This window comes from Saimiri boliviensis, chromosome 11 (genome assembly GCF_048565385.1).
Source record: "Saimiri boliviensis isolate mSaiBol1 chromosome 11, mSaiBol1.pri, whole genome shotgun sequence".
NCBI classification, from domain to species: Eukaryota; Metazoa; Chordata; class Mammalia; order Primates; family Cebidae; genus Saimiri; species Saimiri boliviensis.
In genome coordinates, this window is record NC_133459.1 from 5,050,105 (window position 1) to 5,064,810 (window position 14,706).

A 14,706-nucleotide genomic window follows, 5' to 3' on the forward strand; every position below is an offset into this window, starting at 1 on the left:
AGAGGTAGATGCACAATTCAGTATCTCAAAACATACAGAGGCTCGCAGACCAGCCCACCTGCAGGGGAGGAGACACAGACACAGACCGAAGATGCCCTAGCTAAGCCCCCGAAGCAACCCAGCCCTGAGGCTTGAGAGCAATCAAACCATACTGCGGGCATGAAGATCCAGATGACAGTTGGCCTTCAACCTTGGCACTGACCTTTCAGCTGCAGCGGCCCTAGGTGTGACTACAGGGGACGCTCCACCGGCTAGCAGAAGAATCCTAGCGGATGTGGAATCCCCACACAGAATCCACCTGCAAAGCTGCCTTGACTGTTATGCCCAGCCCATATGTGCCAGGAGGCAGAGGCAGGCAGGAGGGGTCTGTGCTCTCAGCCCCCACCCTACTGAGGACACAGCATACGATCGCAGCCCTGGGGATCCCAATGGACAGGCCCGCCACCCTTCCTCCTTCCCAGCTCCGCAGACGCTTCTCGGCGGAGGCCTCCCACCTCCGTCTCCCTTCCTTCTAGGCCGGATGCTCCGCACACGCACCATATCTCCTGAAAAAGGAGACATTTCAACTCAAAAAGAAGGGTGCGGAGAGTGGGTCATTCTCCGTTTGGGGTCCTTCAAGATTGAGAGGGAAAAGGGAAGAATGAAATAGGAGCCTTCCCATTCACGAGTGTTATAAACAGTTATAATTTAGCACTGAATAATTGGTTGCTATGGTAACCGCTGCAGTACAGGTTGAAATCATTTCTCCCTCCTGCGCTAGCTAGGGTCTGACAGGGAGCTTCATCTACATATGCTCAGGTTCCGGCTGCAGCCCGGTTATTTTATGTAAATCAGAATCCACCACTTGCGGCTGGCCTCCCGCCACCAACAAACTGCTGCTTATGGCCCACCTGCCCTGGCCCCTTTGCCTCTCATCTTGGAGCCACCTGGTTGGAGATAGAGAAGGGCAGAGGGGTAGAATCCGCTTGCCAATATCCTGGGCCCCCAAGTCTGCCAGGCAGGTGGGCAGCAGGCACCCGGCGGCTGGGCCACAGCATGCTCCAGACCTCCTAAGATCTGACAGCTGGCCCAAGCAAGGCTCTCGAATGCAGGGGAGGGAGCACCTCTGGAGGCCTCTTGTCCATCCCAGCCCCCCACCCCTTTCAAGAACCAGAATTGCATCTCAGTAGAGAGAAGGAGAGAGGGTAAGAAGGGGTGGAGCAAATGAAAGAGAGGGAGGGAAATGAGGGGCCAGGGTAAGAGAGAAAAGAGGGCAAAGGAGAGAGAGGAGATGCCGAGAGGTTACCAAGGTGAAGACCAAGCACAGGCCAGAGAGAGGGACGGAATATGAGACCCAGGGAGAGACAGACAGACAAGAGCCAGAGAGAGATAGGGACCTGGACAAAAACAAAAACGTGTTGTCAGAGAAAGAGGCAGGAGGGAAGACCGGAAGAAGGAAGGCTCAGCAGGATCATAGCCCTGGGAATGAGAGTCAGAGGACCAGCCCTCCCAGGCCTCAGAGACCATTCGGCCCCAGCCCCCAAGCCTGGCCACCGTCCAGACACTGCCCACCCGCCGGCCTCCTTCCCAGCCCTGCTGTACCCTGAGCCCAGGAGAGGGGAGGGAAGCCAGCCCCATCTGGGGAAGACAGGGGCCCCCACAGGCCTCCGCTGCAGCCCGCTGGGTCCTTCATCTCCATTTGGGAGCCAGGCCCACCCAACCCAGTGGCCTGAGACCCAGGCCCAGGTGACACTGCCTGTCTTGGCCTAGACTCCCACCCAGCTTCTAATTCAGAGGAGGTTGAGGCGGGGGGATTCATAGCTAGGAGGCCCTGCCATGGGGCACGAGCCCCAGGGTCCTGAAATCCACATCACCCTGAGCACATGGAGCCCAGGTCTGAGGCTTGAGCTCTGCCAGAGACTCTCGGTGCCTTCATCCCAGGGCCTGGCAGCCCACAGCCATCTACCCTCTGCCCAGCACAAAGACCAACCTCTGGGGCCAGGGGGCAGCAGCTGGGGCAGTAGAAGAGAAGGGCAGGGGCTGCAACCGGGAATTCAGGGAGCCCCGTGCCAAAGGAGCTGGCCCACAGCCTCTCCTTCACAAGGGAGGCCTCCAGGCACTCAATCCCCACTTCCCCTCTCCTATCTCCACTTGCCCATCAATTAACAGGGACTGGGAGCTTCACCCTCTTTGAGAACCTGGGGAAGCTGTAAGAGCTTCAGAGCGCAGGCCTGGGAGTCTCGGGGCATGATGGGCCAGGCAGGAGCCTCCACGCCCTGCTCCGAGGACCCGGGTCCTCCCCTTCACCTCACATCTTCCCCATGCAGCCCCCATGCTGGCCCAGTGGTAAGGGGGAGTTCCTGGGAAGGGACAGACACATCTGTCCCAGACATCACGCCAGATGGGGCACAGAGCTGAGGGGCAACAGAGAAGATGCGCAGAATCAGCCAGAAGGGCCAGGGTCTCTCCAGGGGAAGACAGGGTAGTGCACACACAGTCACCTGCACACATGCGTGTGCACGGAGGACCGGAAGGGCCTGGAGCAGCTGCAAAGCAGGTGGGGTGGGGGCAGGGACTTGGAGGGCAGCAGTGGGGGTGCCAGACAGACTCTGGACCAGGGGGCCGTGGGACTTGGTCAGGGCACACTCAGGAAGCTCTCCCAGGAGAGTCAGGGGCTGCAGGAGCCACGTGAGGCAGCAGCCGGGAGAGGAGGGCGGGTGGGAGGTGAGTGAGTGGTGCTGACCAATGCCCCCAGCAAAGAGAGGCAGGGCAGGACACACCTGAGGCAGCTCTGGCCAGAGGAATGGAGCCAACATCTCCCGGCCCCATCCTTTCCCTGCAGTCCCTGAGCAAGGACACATCCGGGGTGGGCTCTGCCCTTCCAACGTCCCCAGACTGATGCTCAGACCAGAGGAGGAGCCACATGCTGCAGGTAGAGTACAAGGCCCCACAAAATACCTCCAAGTGCCCGAACAAGCCAGGGAGGCAGAAATGGGGCACAGACCTGAGTCCCAGAGGTGAAGACAGGGACCCTTGCCCCCTGCCACCACCATCTCTCCCTCCCCGGGCTCCACTCCTGCCTCTGGCCTGGCCCCAGAGCTGCCAGGGAAGCCTGCCAGGCTGTCACGTCACGAAACTCCCTCCACTGCTCGAAGCTTTCCAGTGATCTCACCTTGTTCACGGGACAAGAAGAGGCTCAGAGTGTGCCCCCAGAAACAGGCGCTCCTGGAACTCTCAAGGTAGGGAGCGTCTCCAGCCTGGGACAAGCTCCCCGCATCCACCCCTAGGGGCTTCTGGCAGCCACCTCTCACCTTACTTTACAGGGAGGCCTGGATCCAGGCCCAGTGCTGCCAAGGCCACTCCCTTGGCATTAGCACCTTCCCCACAACTACACCTCACCAGCGGCTTCCCTGGGACTCTTGCCTGCAAGGTGGGGCCAGGCCGGTTCCCTCTAGGCAGGGGCAAAGAAAGGTGGAGAGCTGGCCTCAGGCCCCCTCGGGGCGGGCAGGAGGGGAGAAACATGCCTGGCAGGGGGCAGCTGGCACAGCTGACAGCCCTGGATTCAGATCTCAGCACCACTACTGTGTGACCGTGCGCCAGCTCACCTCTGAGCCCCTGCTCTCTTCTGTGAAGGGAGGTGCCCGTCACTGCTGTCACTCCAATAGGGTGACTTGGAGGATCAGAGGAGACGCCCAGAAAGAACCAGACAGCATGCAGTGAGAAAAAGGGAGACCGCAAGGTCCTAGTCCAAGTCGGAAGGACTTTAAGCTGCAAGCCCACCTCAGTTTCCCCATCTGCCAAGCCACGGTCATCCTTCCCATCCCACCAATTTCCAGGGCTGATCATGAGGATCAAGTGAGCCCGCGTGAAGCAAAGAGAAGCACGCCCGGAATGTGTCAGCAGCGTGGGAAGACAGGGACACGTTCACACCGTCACACCCGCCAACCGGAGGCAGCAGAGCGTGTGGCAGCCTTGTCCGCCCAGAACCAGCCAGGAGCCAGGGAGAAAGCTACGGGAATGCGGAGGTCACCTGCAGGTGACTGCCCCTAAACGGGCCTTGCTACTCTTCTCCGACTCACTTCACTTTCATCATGTTTCGGTTTAGAGGGATGGAGGTAAGCTACGGAGCAGGGAGGGGGCAGGGAGGTAAGGAGGCACCATGGCGAGGGAACCCCGCCCTGTCCCCCACACAGGACAGGACAGCGGGAGGAAGGAAAAATGAGGCTCCGACATCCTGCTCCAGAAACAGGACAGCTCACCAACATCTCAGAAAGGCTTCCATGCACAAGGCTTCACACGAGAACTGGTCACGGTGTTTGTCATCAAACTCAGTTCTCGGAAACCCTCAAACTCCAAGGTCCTGGGACTCAGCCCTCCTCTGCAGCCAGGCGGACGAAGCCACAACCCCCCACCCCCAGCTCACCCGGCTGGCGCTTGCCCCTCACCTCTTTCTTCTTCCGCTTCCCTTTGCACTTATTTTCCTTGAGCTTCTTGGGTTTCTTCTTCTTAGGAAGGCTCACGGGCTCCACAGGGAAAAAGTCATCGAAAGCTTCAAGACCACCATCTTCTTCTTCTGGAAGAATCAGAAAGTGGCAGCGGTTACTTCTGAGCTTCTTCCAGGGACACAGAGCCAGCCCTGGGGAAGCTGGGGCCCCCGGCTCCACAGACACCCAACTGTGCCAGGTCACAGCCACCCTGCCCTTCCCAAACCTGGTGAAGTGGGAGAACACGGGACAGGAACTGAAGCTCTGGGGACTGTGATATCCCCTCACCTCCCGGCCTTTCCTTCCCTCCTCTGTAAATGCGACAATAACCACCTGCCCGACAGGCAGTGTTTGGAAAACCGAACCTCCGTGAGCAACAACCGAATAGCCTTGTTGCCGTAGCTCCCTGAGAAACACGGCGGCGGAGTCAGGGCCGACAGAGCAAAGCACAGACCTCAGGGAGGCCCATCTCTGCCCTCTAGAGAGAGGACCACAGTGTGGCCAGGAGGCAGCCCGAGAATGCTGGACCTGCCGGGCACGGTGGTTCACGCCTGTAATCCCAGCACTTTGGGAGACTGGGGCAAGCGGATAACCTGAGGTCAGGAGTCTGAGACCAGCCTGGCCAACATGATGAAGCCCATCTCTTCTAAACATACAAAAATTAGCCGAGCATGGTGACGTGCACCTGTAATCCCAACTACTCGGGAGGCTGCGGCAGGAGAATTACTTGAACCCAGGAGGTGGAGGGTGCAGTGAGCCGAGATCGCACCACTGCACTCCAGCCTGAGCAACAGAGTGAGACTCTGTCTCAAAAAAAAAAAAAAAAAAAAGAGAGAGAGAGAGAGAATTATGGACCACAGGGACACTCAGGTCCCATACCTGAGGACCCCGGGGATTTGTAGGACAAACCCAACAAGCAGGATGCCCAGATACCCCATGGGTTTGACAGGATGCTGCCTTAATGGAGAATCCAAGACCCTATCGAACCTCCTCCTGGACCCCGCCCCTGTGCACACACAGGCACACAGGTCCACACTCCCCCACCTCCAACACGCTCAAAACAGGAAGCCAAGCACATTCCAGCTGGGCACTAGAAAGCTGTGACAGTCCACAGAGAGACGCTGTGCCCAGCACATGTGGGTGTTCACGAGCTGCCCTCGCCTGCACTGAGACTCAAAAGGCCAAGGGGCCCTGGCAGGGCGGGCTCGGGAGGGGGATATCTTTGAAGACCCTGGCCGCAGCTCCGGGTCTGCCCCACCCAACCTTCAACTCAGAGGAAGGGCTGCCACGTGCCCTTCAAGGTGTGATGTGAGACCCCTGCGTGGGGGCAGTGACCTGAGGTCTGATCCTCAACTGAGAAATCAGGGGAGAGAAAGGGCAGCTGAGCCTGGAGTCCCCACGCACCAGACATGGGCATGGAGGAGTGGCGGGGAGGGTCCTCTTGGCAGGCACAGCAGCAAGAATCAAACCATCTAAAGTAGAGACACTGCTGCCCGTGGGGGCAAAGGAGGCTTCCAGAAGGGAAGAACCTCCAAGAGTCCTCTAGAAGAGCCCACGAGAGAGCCGGCCCTTCATGCCAGCCTGCGGCCCCAGCACCCCAGCCAGCTTATCCTGCCCCTGTCCACCATCCCCTGTGCACTCAGGAGCAGCTGGGGAAGCCGAGGGGCAAAGAAACCCCCTCAGCCTCAGACCCTCTGCCCTGGACCCCCCAGGCCTGACCCTCTGTGACAGCGGAGACACAACAGGGAGTGTCACTCAGAGTCTGAAGGTCCCCTTGAGTGGGACCCCAGGTGACCCTGAGGAGGAGGAGAGGTCCCAGGGCCAGCAGGAGGCTTTCAACCAGGAAGGGGGCAGAGCATCCCCGCTGGATCAAGTTTAGAGACAGACAGCCCCTTTTGCCAAGGAAGTTTTTGATCATAACCACCGTGGGTCAACAAAAAGGCCTCAAGGCATGCCCCAGGTTGGCCCACAGGCTCAGACACACCAGCCACGTGCAGATGCATGGACACACATGCACACCCAGGACACACCCAACACCCACCTCTCACCCTCTACACAGGCCCATCGCCCGGCTTAGGACCCCCAGAGAGTCCCAAAGCCTGGAGAGGGAGACAGCAGGGGTCCTACCCTGGGTCTCTGGGGCTCTCACTGCCCACACTATTGGTGCAGCACTAGCCCCACTGTCCCCACTCCTCGGGGGCACCAGTGGCTCTGGTGGCTGAGCAGATGCCCATCTGGCCCTTGCATCCCACAGGGCCAGTTTGCACCAGGGGAAGGTGGGGGCTGCACCACTGTCTTGGTGCCTCTCTGCACCAGGGCCTCCCTCGAGGGTGGTCAGGTGCTTGGGGCTCCCACCAAGGGAGGGCACCCTGTGGAGGGCCAGGGTGCACAGGGGAGCTGGCAGCAAGGGCCGCCCCGAGGGGGTTTACGTGGATCAGACCCAACACAGCCAGGGGCAGGGGCTGGGCTGCTCCAGCTGACCCCGTCCCGTTCCTCCCATCCCTGGTGTGGGAAGGCGGGGATTTTTTGAACCAGTTGAAAACATGCATAGGGACCCCCAGAGTCATCCTAGAGAGCAGGTGTCGGTCGGGCAGTGGCAGGGCTGGCACGGAGTGTCTGTGGTGAAGCAGCCGATGGGACGCCAGTCCACACCTGCCGGCTCCCCACCCAGCCTCCACCTCCCCTGCCACCGCGGGAGACCGCCTGGGCACAGCCACCCCCACACCCTGACGGTGCCCAACATTGCTTATGTAACAGGCTCCGGCTGATGCAATCTCAAGGGGGGGGCCTCTCCCTCCTGCCTCCTCCCAGCTGTCCCCATCCAGCAGGGTGGTCCCAGACTTCGGAAGGCCAGCCCAGCACACCATCACTCACCAGTCGCCCAACCACACGACGGACGAGGGCATGCACAGGTGCTGCTGGAGTTTCCGGAAGGAAGCCCAGGATCTGCCCATGGGGAGGGGACGGCAAAGGGGACCCTTGCTCTGGCCCTAACCCACGCCCAGAACAAGCCTTCGAGCACAAGGCCCCAGACCATCTGCCCATGGAGAGACGCCCCGACACACACACTCCATTCCCAGAAGACCTCGCAGCCCAGGGCCTCTGCCTGGTGATGTCCTCTTCTGAGAAGTCTCTGAAGCTGGCCCATGGGGACAGGGACTCAACCCTGCCTATCCCTGTCTCTGATGGGCCCTTCCTCTCCCTAGATGGCTTCTGTTGTGTGGCCCTGAGGTCACCCAACACCTGACTGTGACAATGCCCCCCACCACCCCACACACTCCGTTCCTCAGCCAAGCCCCAGCCCCTTCCCACCCTCGGACACGCTCTGTTCCTGCAGCAGGCCCTGAGCTTTCTAAAACCAGACCTGGGGGGGTCACCATCCAAGCAACCCCACAGTCAGCCCTTCCCCAAGCCCCAGCCTGTGCCCTTGAGCCTACCGGTCCCTCCTCTCTATGGCCCCATCTGGTGAGGACAGAGCAGAGGCCCAGAGAGGTCCAAGACGCAGACCATGCAGCCAGTGCTAAGGTGGGTCCGGCCCGGCCAGAGTGAGGGGCTCCGGGGAGAAGCAACCTCACCTCAGAACTCCTTGTCCTGCCAGCTCCTGGCCCCTCGTGGCTGCCCATCGCCCTCCTGGCCTGCCTGGCAGTGCACCAGCCCTACCCCTCCTGAGGCTCCAAGGATCCAAACCTACTCTAATGAGGACCCAGTACCCTGTGATCTCCCACCTCCTGGGGGCGGAGGCGGGGTAGGCTGAAATCAACCAGAGGGAGAAGAGGCGCCCTTGCTACTTCCTCCGCAGCTCCCCCTGTCCCTCGCTCCCTCCCGGTACACACCAGCTCAGCCCTGCAGGATCCCAGGCTGGCCAAGGCTGAGCCACGGCAGCTGCACCCAGGCCGGTGAGGTGGCCCTCCTCAGGTGAGTACATTACAATAGCGGCAGTGGCTGATACCTGCACACCACCTGCCAGGCCTGTGCCAGGCTCAAAGCACCTAGCACTGAGGAATTCGTATCACTTCAACAGAGCAACTCGGAGAGGGGCACTGTTCTTTCCAGTTTTCGGTTTTCTTTTTCGAGACAGGGCCGCTGGCTGGAGTGCAGTGTTGTGATCATGGCTCACTGCAGCCTTGACCTCCTGGGCTCCCACCTCAGCCTCCTGAGTAGCTGGGACAAGCATGACCACCACGCCGGGCTCGGAGATGGCTTCTATGCTTGTCCCCATCTGCAGATTGGAAAACCGAGGCTCAGAGGACCTTGTCATTTACACACACTTCCGTCCTACAGCTGGCAGCGGTGACGCCAGGCTTGAGCGCGGGCAGTCGGCTCCCATTCCCTTGAGAGGTCTCTCCCCCCGTACACCCTCCTAGAAGTGAGCACTGAAACAGCCCACGCTGTGTAGACCGGCTCGGTGTATGCCTGCGGGACACTGAGGTGACTTAGGCTGGTCTGTGTTCTGGAAGGTCACAGGTCCCTCAGGGGGGTCGAGGTTGGTTCACCACACTAGTCCGTCCCCCTGCACACAGCCCGACAGCTCTGCCAGGCCCCGGGCTCCAGCCCCCGGCTCCTCCGGGGAGGGGCAGCAGCAGAGCAAGGACGCAGCCGCCACGCACTTGTCAAACACAAGGTGATCAAACAAGGGGAAGGCGCGTGACTGTGGAGGGAAGGTTAGGTCATCGCATTCTGGGTGGTCGAAGGATTTGCGGGGGCCAAGCCAGGAGCTGGGATGAGAGCACCATCACCAGGTTACACGGCCGGCAAACCTGCCAACGACAGGGATCCCGCTCAACACCTGCTGGGACCTGGAGGCGGGCTCCTTCTGTTCCCCACCCGGACTCCCCCAAAAACCAGCACCAAGCAGAGAACAAGGCCACTTGGGGGTCCAGAGGGAGCAACAGGGGTGGCAGAAGCTTTGCACCACCCTTCCTGGGGGGTCACCCCAGCAAGTCCCCTCCACACTGAGCCTCTCTTCATCTATGAAATGGGCCTGATGTGGCAGCCTTTCTCCAGGGCGACGGAGAGAAGCAGAAACTGTGAATACAAAGCACCCACGAGATGCCTGCAGGTGCTCAGCAATGGCAGGCAGAGCCCAGCGAGACCCAGGAGGGCCAGCGCGGCGGTGGTGAAGGGCGGAGGGCGGTGGGCTCCAGTTTGGGCACTGCTGGGCCAGGGGTTCTCAGGACCACCCTAGAAGCTGGCCAAGAAAGAGTGCTCAGGCCAAGGCTGCCATCAGTCCTTGAACCTCCCCCCATGACACAGGCCCTATGATGGCAAAGGGGGGCAGTACACCCACCCAAGAGGGGATTCATAATTTATTTACGACATTTCACAAAATCCAGACATCACCTCATTGGTGTCACATCAAAAGAAAGCATCGGTCCTGAGTGTGGAGTGGAAGGAAGAGACAAGGGTAGATGAGGCATTTACCCCAAGTGCCTGGGGCTAGGAGAGAGTGAGCATGGGAGTGTGGGGCAGGCCGGGAGAGGCCCCAGGGCATGGGTGAGGAGGAGGAGGACAGAGTGGTGAGAAGCGGAGGGAAGGGGGAGACCACCTAGGGGGACAGGGAGGGACAAAAGAGAGAGAAACGGCCAGACAGAAAGGGAGAGGCAGGGGCATGACCTCGGGGGAGACAAAAACTGACAGACATGGGGACAGAGGGGGAGAGAGAGACAGGGAAGGAGAGTGACATAAGGACAGAGCCACAGAGATACGCAAAAGCCCGAGAAAGTTAGACAACATGCATTGTGTTCTGTACCCAGCTCAGAGAAGATATTCCAGAAGTCTCTGATGGGTGGATTGATAAATTTATAGTGAATAGATGCATGGTGGATGGGGAATGGGTGGATGGATGAATGGATGGTGGATGGATAGTGAATAGATGGATGGATGATGAATGGATCGATAGATGGTGGATGGATGGATAGATGGATGGGGATGGAAGATGGAGAATGGGTAGATGCATGAATGGATGATGGATGGATGGATGGTGGATGAAAGATGAATGGATAGATGGATGAATAGATGGTGGATGGGTGGATGGATGGTGGATGAATGATGGATGGATGGATAGTGGGTGGATGAATGGATGAGTGGTTGGTCAATGGATGCATGGATGGATGGTACATGGGTGGATGGATGAATGGATGGTGGATGAATGTTGGGTGGATGAACATTGGGTGAATGAATGGATGGTGGATGAATGGATGAGTGGTTGGATGGATAGATGCATGGATGGATAAGGAATGGATGGATGAATGGATGGATGGTGAATAGATGGATGGATGATGGATGGTGGGTGGATGGATGGATGATGAATGGATGGATGGATGGTGGATGGATGAATGGATGAGTGGTTGGTGGATGGATGGGTGGATGGAGGGATGGATGGTGAGTGAATGGATGCATGGATGGTGGATGAACGTTGGGTGGATGAATGGATGATAGGTGAATGGATGAGTGGCTGGTCAATGAATGGATGGATGGATGGATGGATGGATGGTGGGTGGGTGGATGGATGGACGGATGATGAATAGATGGATGGTGGATGGGTGGATAGTGGGTGGATGGATGGACGGATGATGAATAGATGGATGGAGGATGGGTGGATAGTGGGTAGATGAATGGATGAGTGGTTGGTGGATGGATGCATGGATGAATGGTGGATGGATGGATGATGGGTAGACGAATGAATGGATGGTGGATGGATGTTGGGTGTATGAATGGATGAGTGGCTGGTGGATGAATGCATGGATGGATGGTAGATGGATGGATGATGGGTGGATGGATGAATGGATGGTAGATGGATGTTGGGTGGATGAATGGATAGATGGTGGATGGATGAATGGATGGTGGGTGGATGGTGGATGGATGGGTGGGTGGATGGATGGATGGATGGATGGTGGATGAATGTTGGGTGGATGAATGAATGGTGGGTGAATGGATGAGTGGTTGGTCAATGGATGTATGGATGGATGGTGGATGGATGGTGGGTGGATGAGTGGATGGGGGATGAATGGATGGATGGTGGATGGATGCATGGATGGATGGTGGGCAGATGAATGGATGGATGGTGGCCAGATGAATGGATGGATGGTAAGTGGTGGATGAATGGATGAATGCATGAATGGTAGATGGGAAGATGGATGGATGGTGGACAGACAGATGAATGAATGGTGGATGGATGGACAGGTGGATGGATGGTGAATGGACAGATGAATGGATGGATGGATGGATGAATGGTGGGATGGATGGATGGATGAATGGTGGGATGCATGGACAGATAGTGCATGGATGAATAGTGGACAGGAAGAACAAGAACAGATGGATGGATGGATATACATATGGTTGATGGTTAATGGTTACTTGGTTAATTTTGTGAGTAGATGGGTAGATGTGGGTGAGCAGGTAGATATACGAATGCATGGATGGAAGGATGGATGGACCGGATGATGGATGGATGGATGGTAAATGGTGGGAAGCATGGATGGATGGTGCATGGATGAATAGTGGGTAGGAAGAATGGATGGATGGATATGGATATGGGTTGATAATAGGTGGATGGTGAATGACTGGTTTTGTGGATAGATAGGTAGATGTGGGTGGTAGATAAATGGGTGGGTGGATGGGTGGGTGGACGAATGGATGATGGATGAGTGACTGAATGAATTGGTAAAATAATAGATGGATCTTACTACCTGATCAACTTGGAATGAGAATGAATAACCCACTGGCGAAGCCACTGGACAAAGTGTGCTTGTCACTTTGCCTCCCTCCTCCCAGAAAAGAATGTGAAATACAATCAGGCTCCCTGGGACTCCCCCACGCCCCCCCACAAACCATGCTTCCACAGGGGTAGGAGTGCAGGCGAAAAAGTCATGGCCTTTGGGAATCATGACTGTCACTCTCTCCTGGCCCCTGAACCGCGGGAGCAAGTGTAAGACAGGCACACAGCTAGGGCCAACTGTCACGGGCCAGAGCAGTGACGGTGCCTGGTTCAGACACTGCTCAGTCTTGTCGCAAGCTTTGTCTGTGATTGAGGAAAAGCTAGGCCAATGAGGCAGGGAACTTGCCAGCCCAGTAGTGGCTCTAAGAGGTCTTAGAGCCACATTTTCTGATCCCCTCTCCTGCCTCCCTCCAGCCCTACCACGGGCTTCACAGCCTTCTTCCCACCCAGCCTCCCACTCTCCTGGGCTTACTGGCTAAGGGTGCAAGCATCAGAAGCATTTCCTTGGAGAAGGCAGAACAGCTGCCTCCCTTGGCTGGTGCTAATTACACCAGCCACAGTTTATTGAGCACCTATTATGTGCTGGGCACTGTGACCTAAATGTTCCCCATGCACTGTCTCACTGTCCCTCATAATACCCTCTATGAGGTAGCCAGTGCTATGTCCCCATTCTACAAGTGGGCATACCAAGGAGAAGGCTACATGGCTTGTCCAAGACCACTCAGCTAATGCTCAGAGCTGGAATCCGAGGCCTCATCTCACCAGCTCTTGAATCCTGGCTTTGACCAGTCACCCCAACTCCCCAGGAGAATCTGGCAGCTTCTGGCCCCCAAACCAGAAGAGGCACCCACCCCGCCTTCCTCCTGGGAGCTGGCTCAGACAACTGCCTCAATGCCAGTGCTGGCTGGGGCAAACCCCTCCTCCCCACCACCACTGCATGGGAAAGAAGAATCCACTGCTGAGAGTGAGCAACTCCCGGGGGACGTGGGAGATGAGCACAGTCAAAGAAAAATATCCGACAAGTCATTGAGTTCAACAGCCATAGATTTAAAAATCATTGTCACAGCTTCCAAAACACTAGTTCCTCCAGCCACAAACTTCCATGTTCTGGAACCAGCTGGCTCTGGGTCTGCGGGAGTCGCGGCCGCTGAGCTTGGACCCATGGCTGCAGAGGGGCTATGGTGAAGAGCTCAGGGTGAGCGGGGGCCAGCAGTGTTACTTGACAGGAGACCTGGCTGGGGCTGTCCTCACAGCCAGGAGCCAGGGTGACCCAGGGAGTCCCAGCCCTCAGACACTGAAACCACAACCATCTCTTAGGCATGCATGGTTTCAGGTGCTGGGCACGGCAGGTGAACGAGTGAGTTACACTTGAAGGGGAGCCCACGGACCCAGGAGGAAACTGATGGTAACATTTCAAGTATGTGGGGTGTAGTGACACAAGCCTATAGTCCCAGTTACTAGGGATACCGAGGCAGGAGGCTCACTTGAGCACTGGAGTTTGAATCCAGCCTGGGCAGCATAGCAAGACCCCATCTCTTCCAAAGAAAGCATGACGATGTGTCTCAGAGTGACTGGAAGGCCCTGCCTTGGCTAGGGTGACCCTCCCCATCATGACATTTGAGCTGGGGGCAGCGGTGAGCAGAGGAAAAAGCAGGTCAGGCAGAGGTCACAGCCGGAGGCCCAAGGCAGAACAGAGCATGGAGGGTTCCAGAAGCAGCAGGGAAGCTAGTGTGGCTGCTGGGAACAATCGGGCACAGGCGTGGACCGGGACAAGGGCTTCACAGGTGGCTGCAGCCATGTGGGTCAGAGTGTGACTTGTGTTCACAAGGTGATCCCAGCTGCTGTGCAGAGGGTGGTAATGAGGACTGGGTAGAAAGCCCTGGAGGGGATCAGCAAGAGGGGACAGAGGCTTGGACCCAGAACATGGAGAGAAGCCAGGAGCTTGGGAAGGCTCTGGAGATGGAGCAGCTGGCCTTGCTGAGGGATGGGGGCAGAATCCCCAGGCCAGAGGTGCCAAAGCAGGGTGGCTCTTCTGCAGCGCTCTGGGGGCATTCCTGGAGGCTCTGTGACCAATCCACCAAGGGGGAGCATGGGTGGTGGGCGGGATGACCAGAGCCCCGCCTCTCTGGCCCAAGCAATGAGGTGGGTGCCTACGAGACTGGTGGCCCCTTCCCTGGCCTCCTTCCCTCCCCAACCTCTATATCCAACACAGTCAGGGAGAGCGGAGTGTGAGATGGGAAAGATGGCCAGGGGACTCCACCAGAGGGGTGGGTGCAGCCCCAGAAATGCCATCGATGCCACAAAAGGGCCACACCCCAAACACCACAACAACCAACTTCCTGAGGAAACCAGTGAACTGGCTTACTAGGGAGCCAGCCTCCCGGGTGGAAAATGTCCACTCATTTTGGTGCCTGTGCTGGGCCTGAGTCTTCCTCTCCAGAGAATGGGTCTGATTCCAAGGACTGAGGATATGACAGACAACCACTGTCCCGGCAACCCCTTCCCAAGTAAGGGCTCCCCTATTCC

At 57.8% G+C, this 14,706-nt stretch overlaps 1 protein-coding gene across 4 annotated transcripts in view; it reads right to left on the minus strand.

Moving 5' to 3' along the window:
• The window catches only part of CHD5 (chromodomain helicase DNA binding protein 5), a 76,947-nt gene that overhangs the window by 60,580 nt on the left and 1,661 nt on the right, over nt 1–14,706 (minus strand). For all 4 annotated transcript variants that reach the window (XM_039474449.2, XM_039474450.2, XM_039474447.2 and 1 more), the window contains exon 2: nt 4,425–4,552. In XM_039474449.2, coding sequence (XP_039330383.1) covers nt 4,425–4,552 — 128 coding nt within the window. The remainder of the gene's footprint in view (nt 1–4,424; nt 4,553–14,706) is intronic.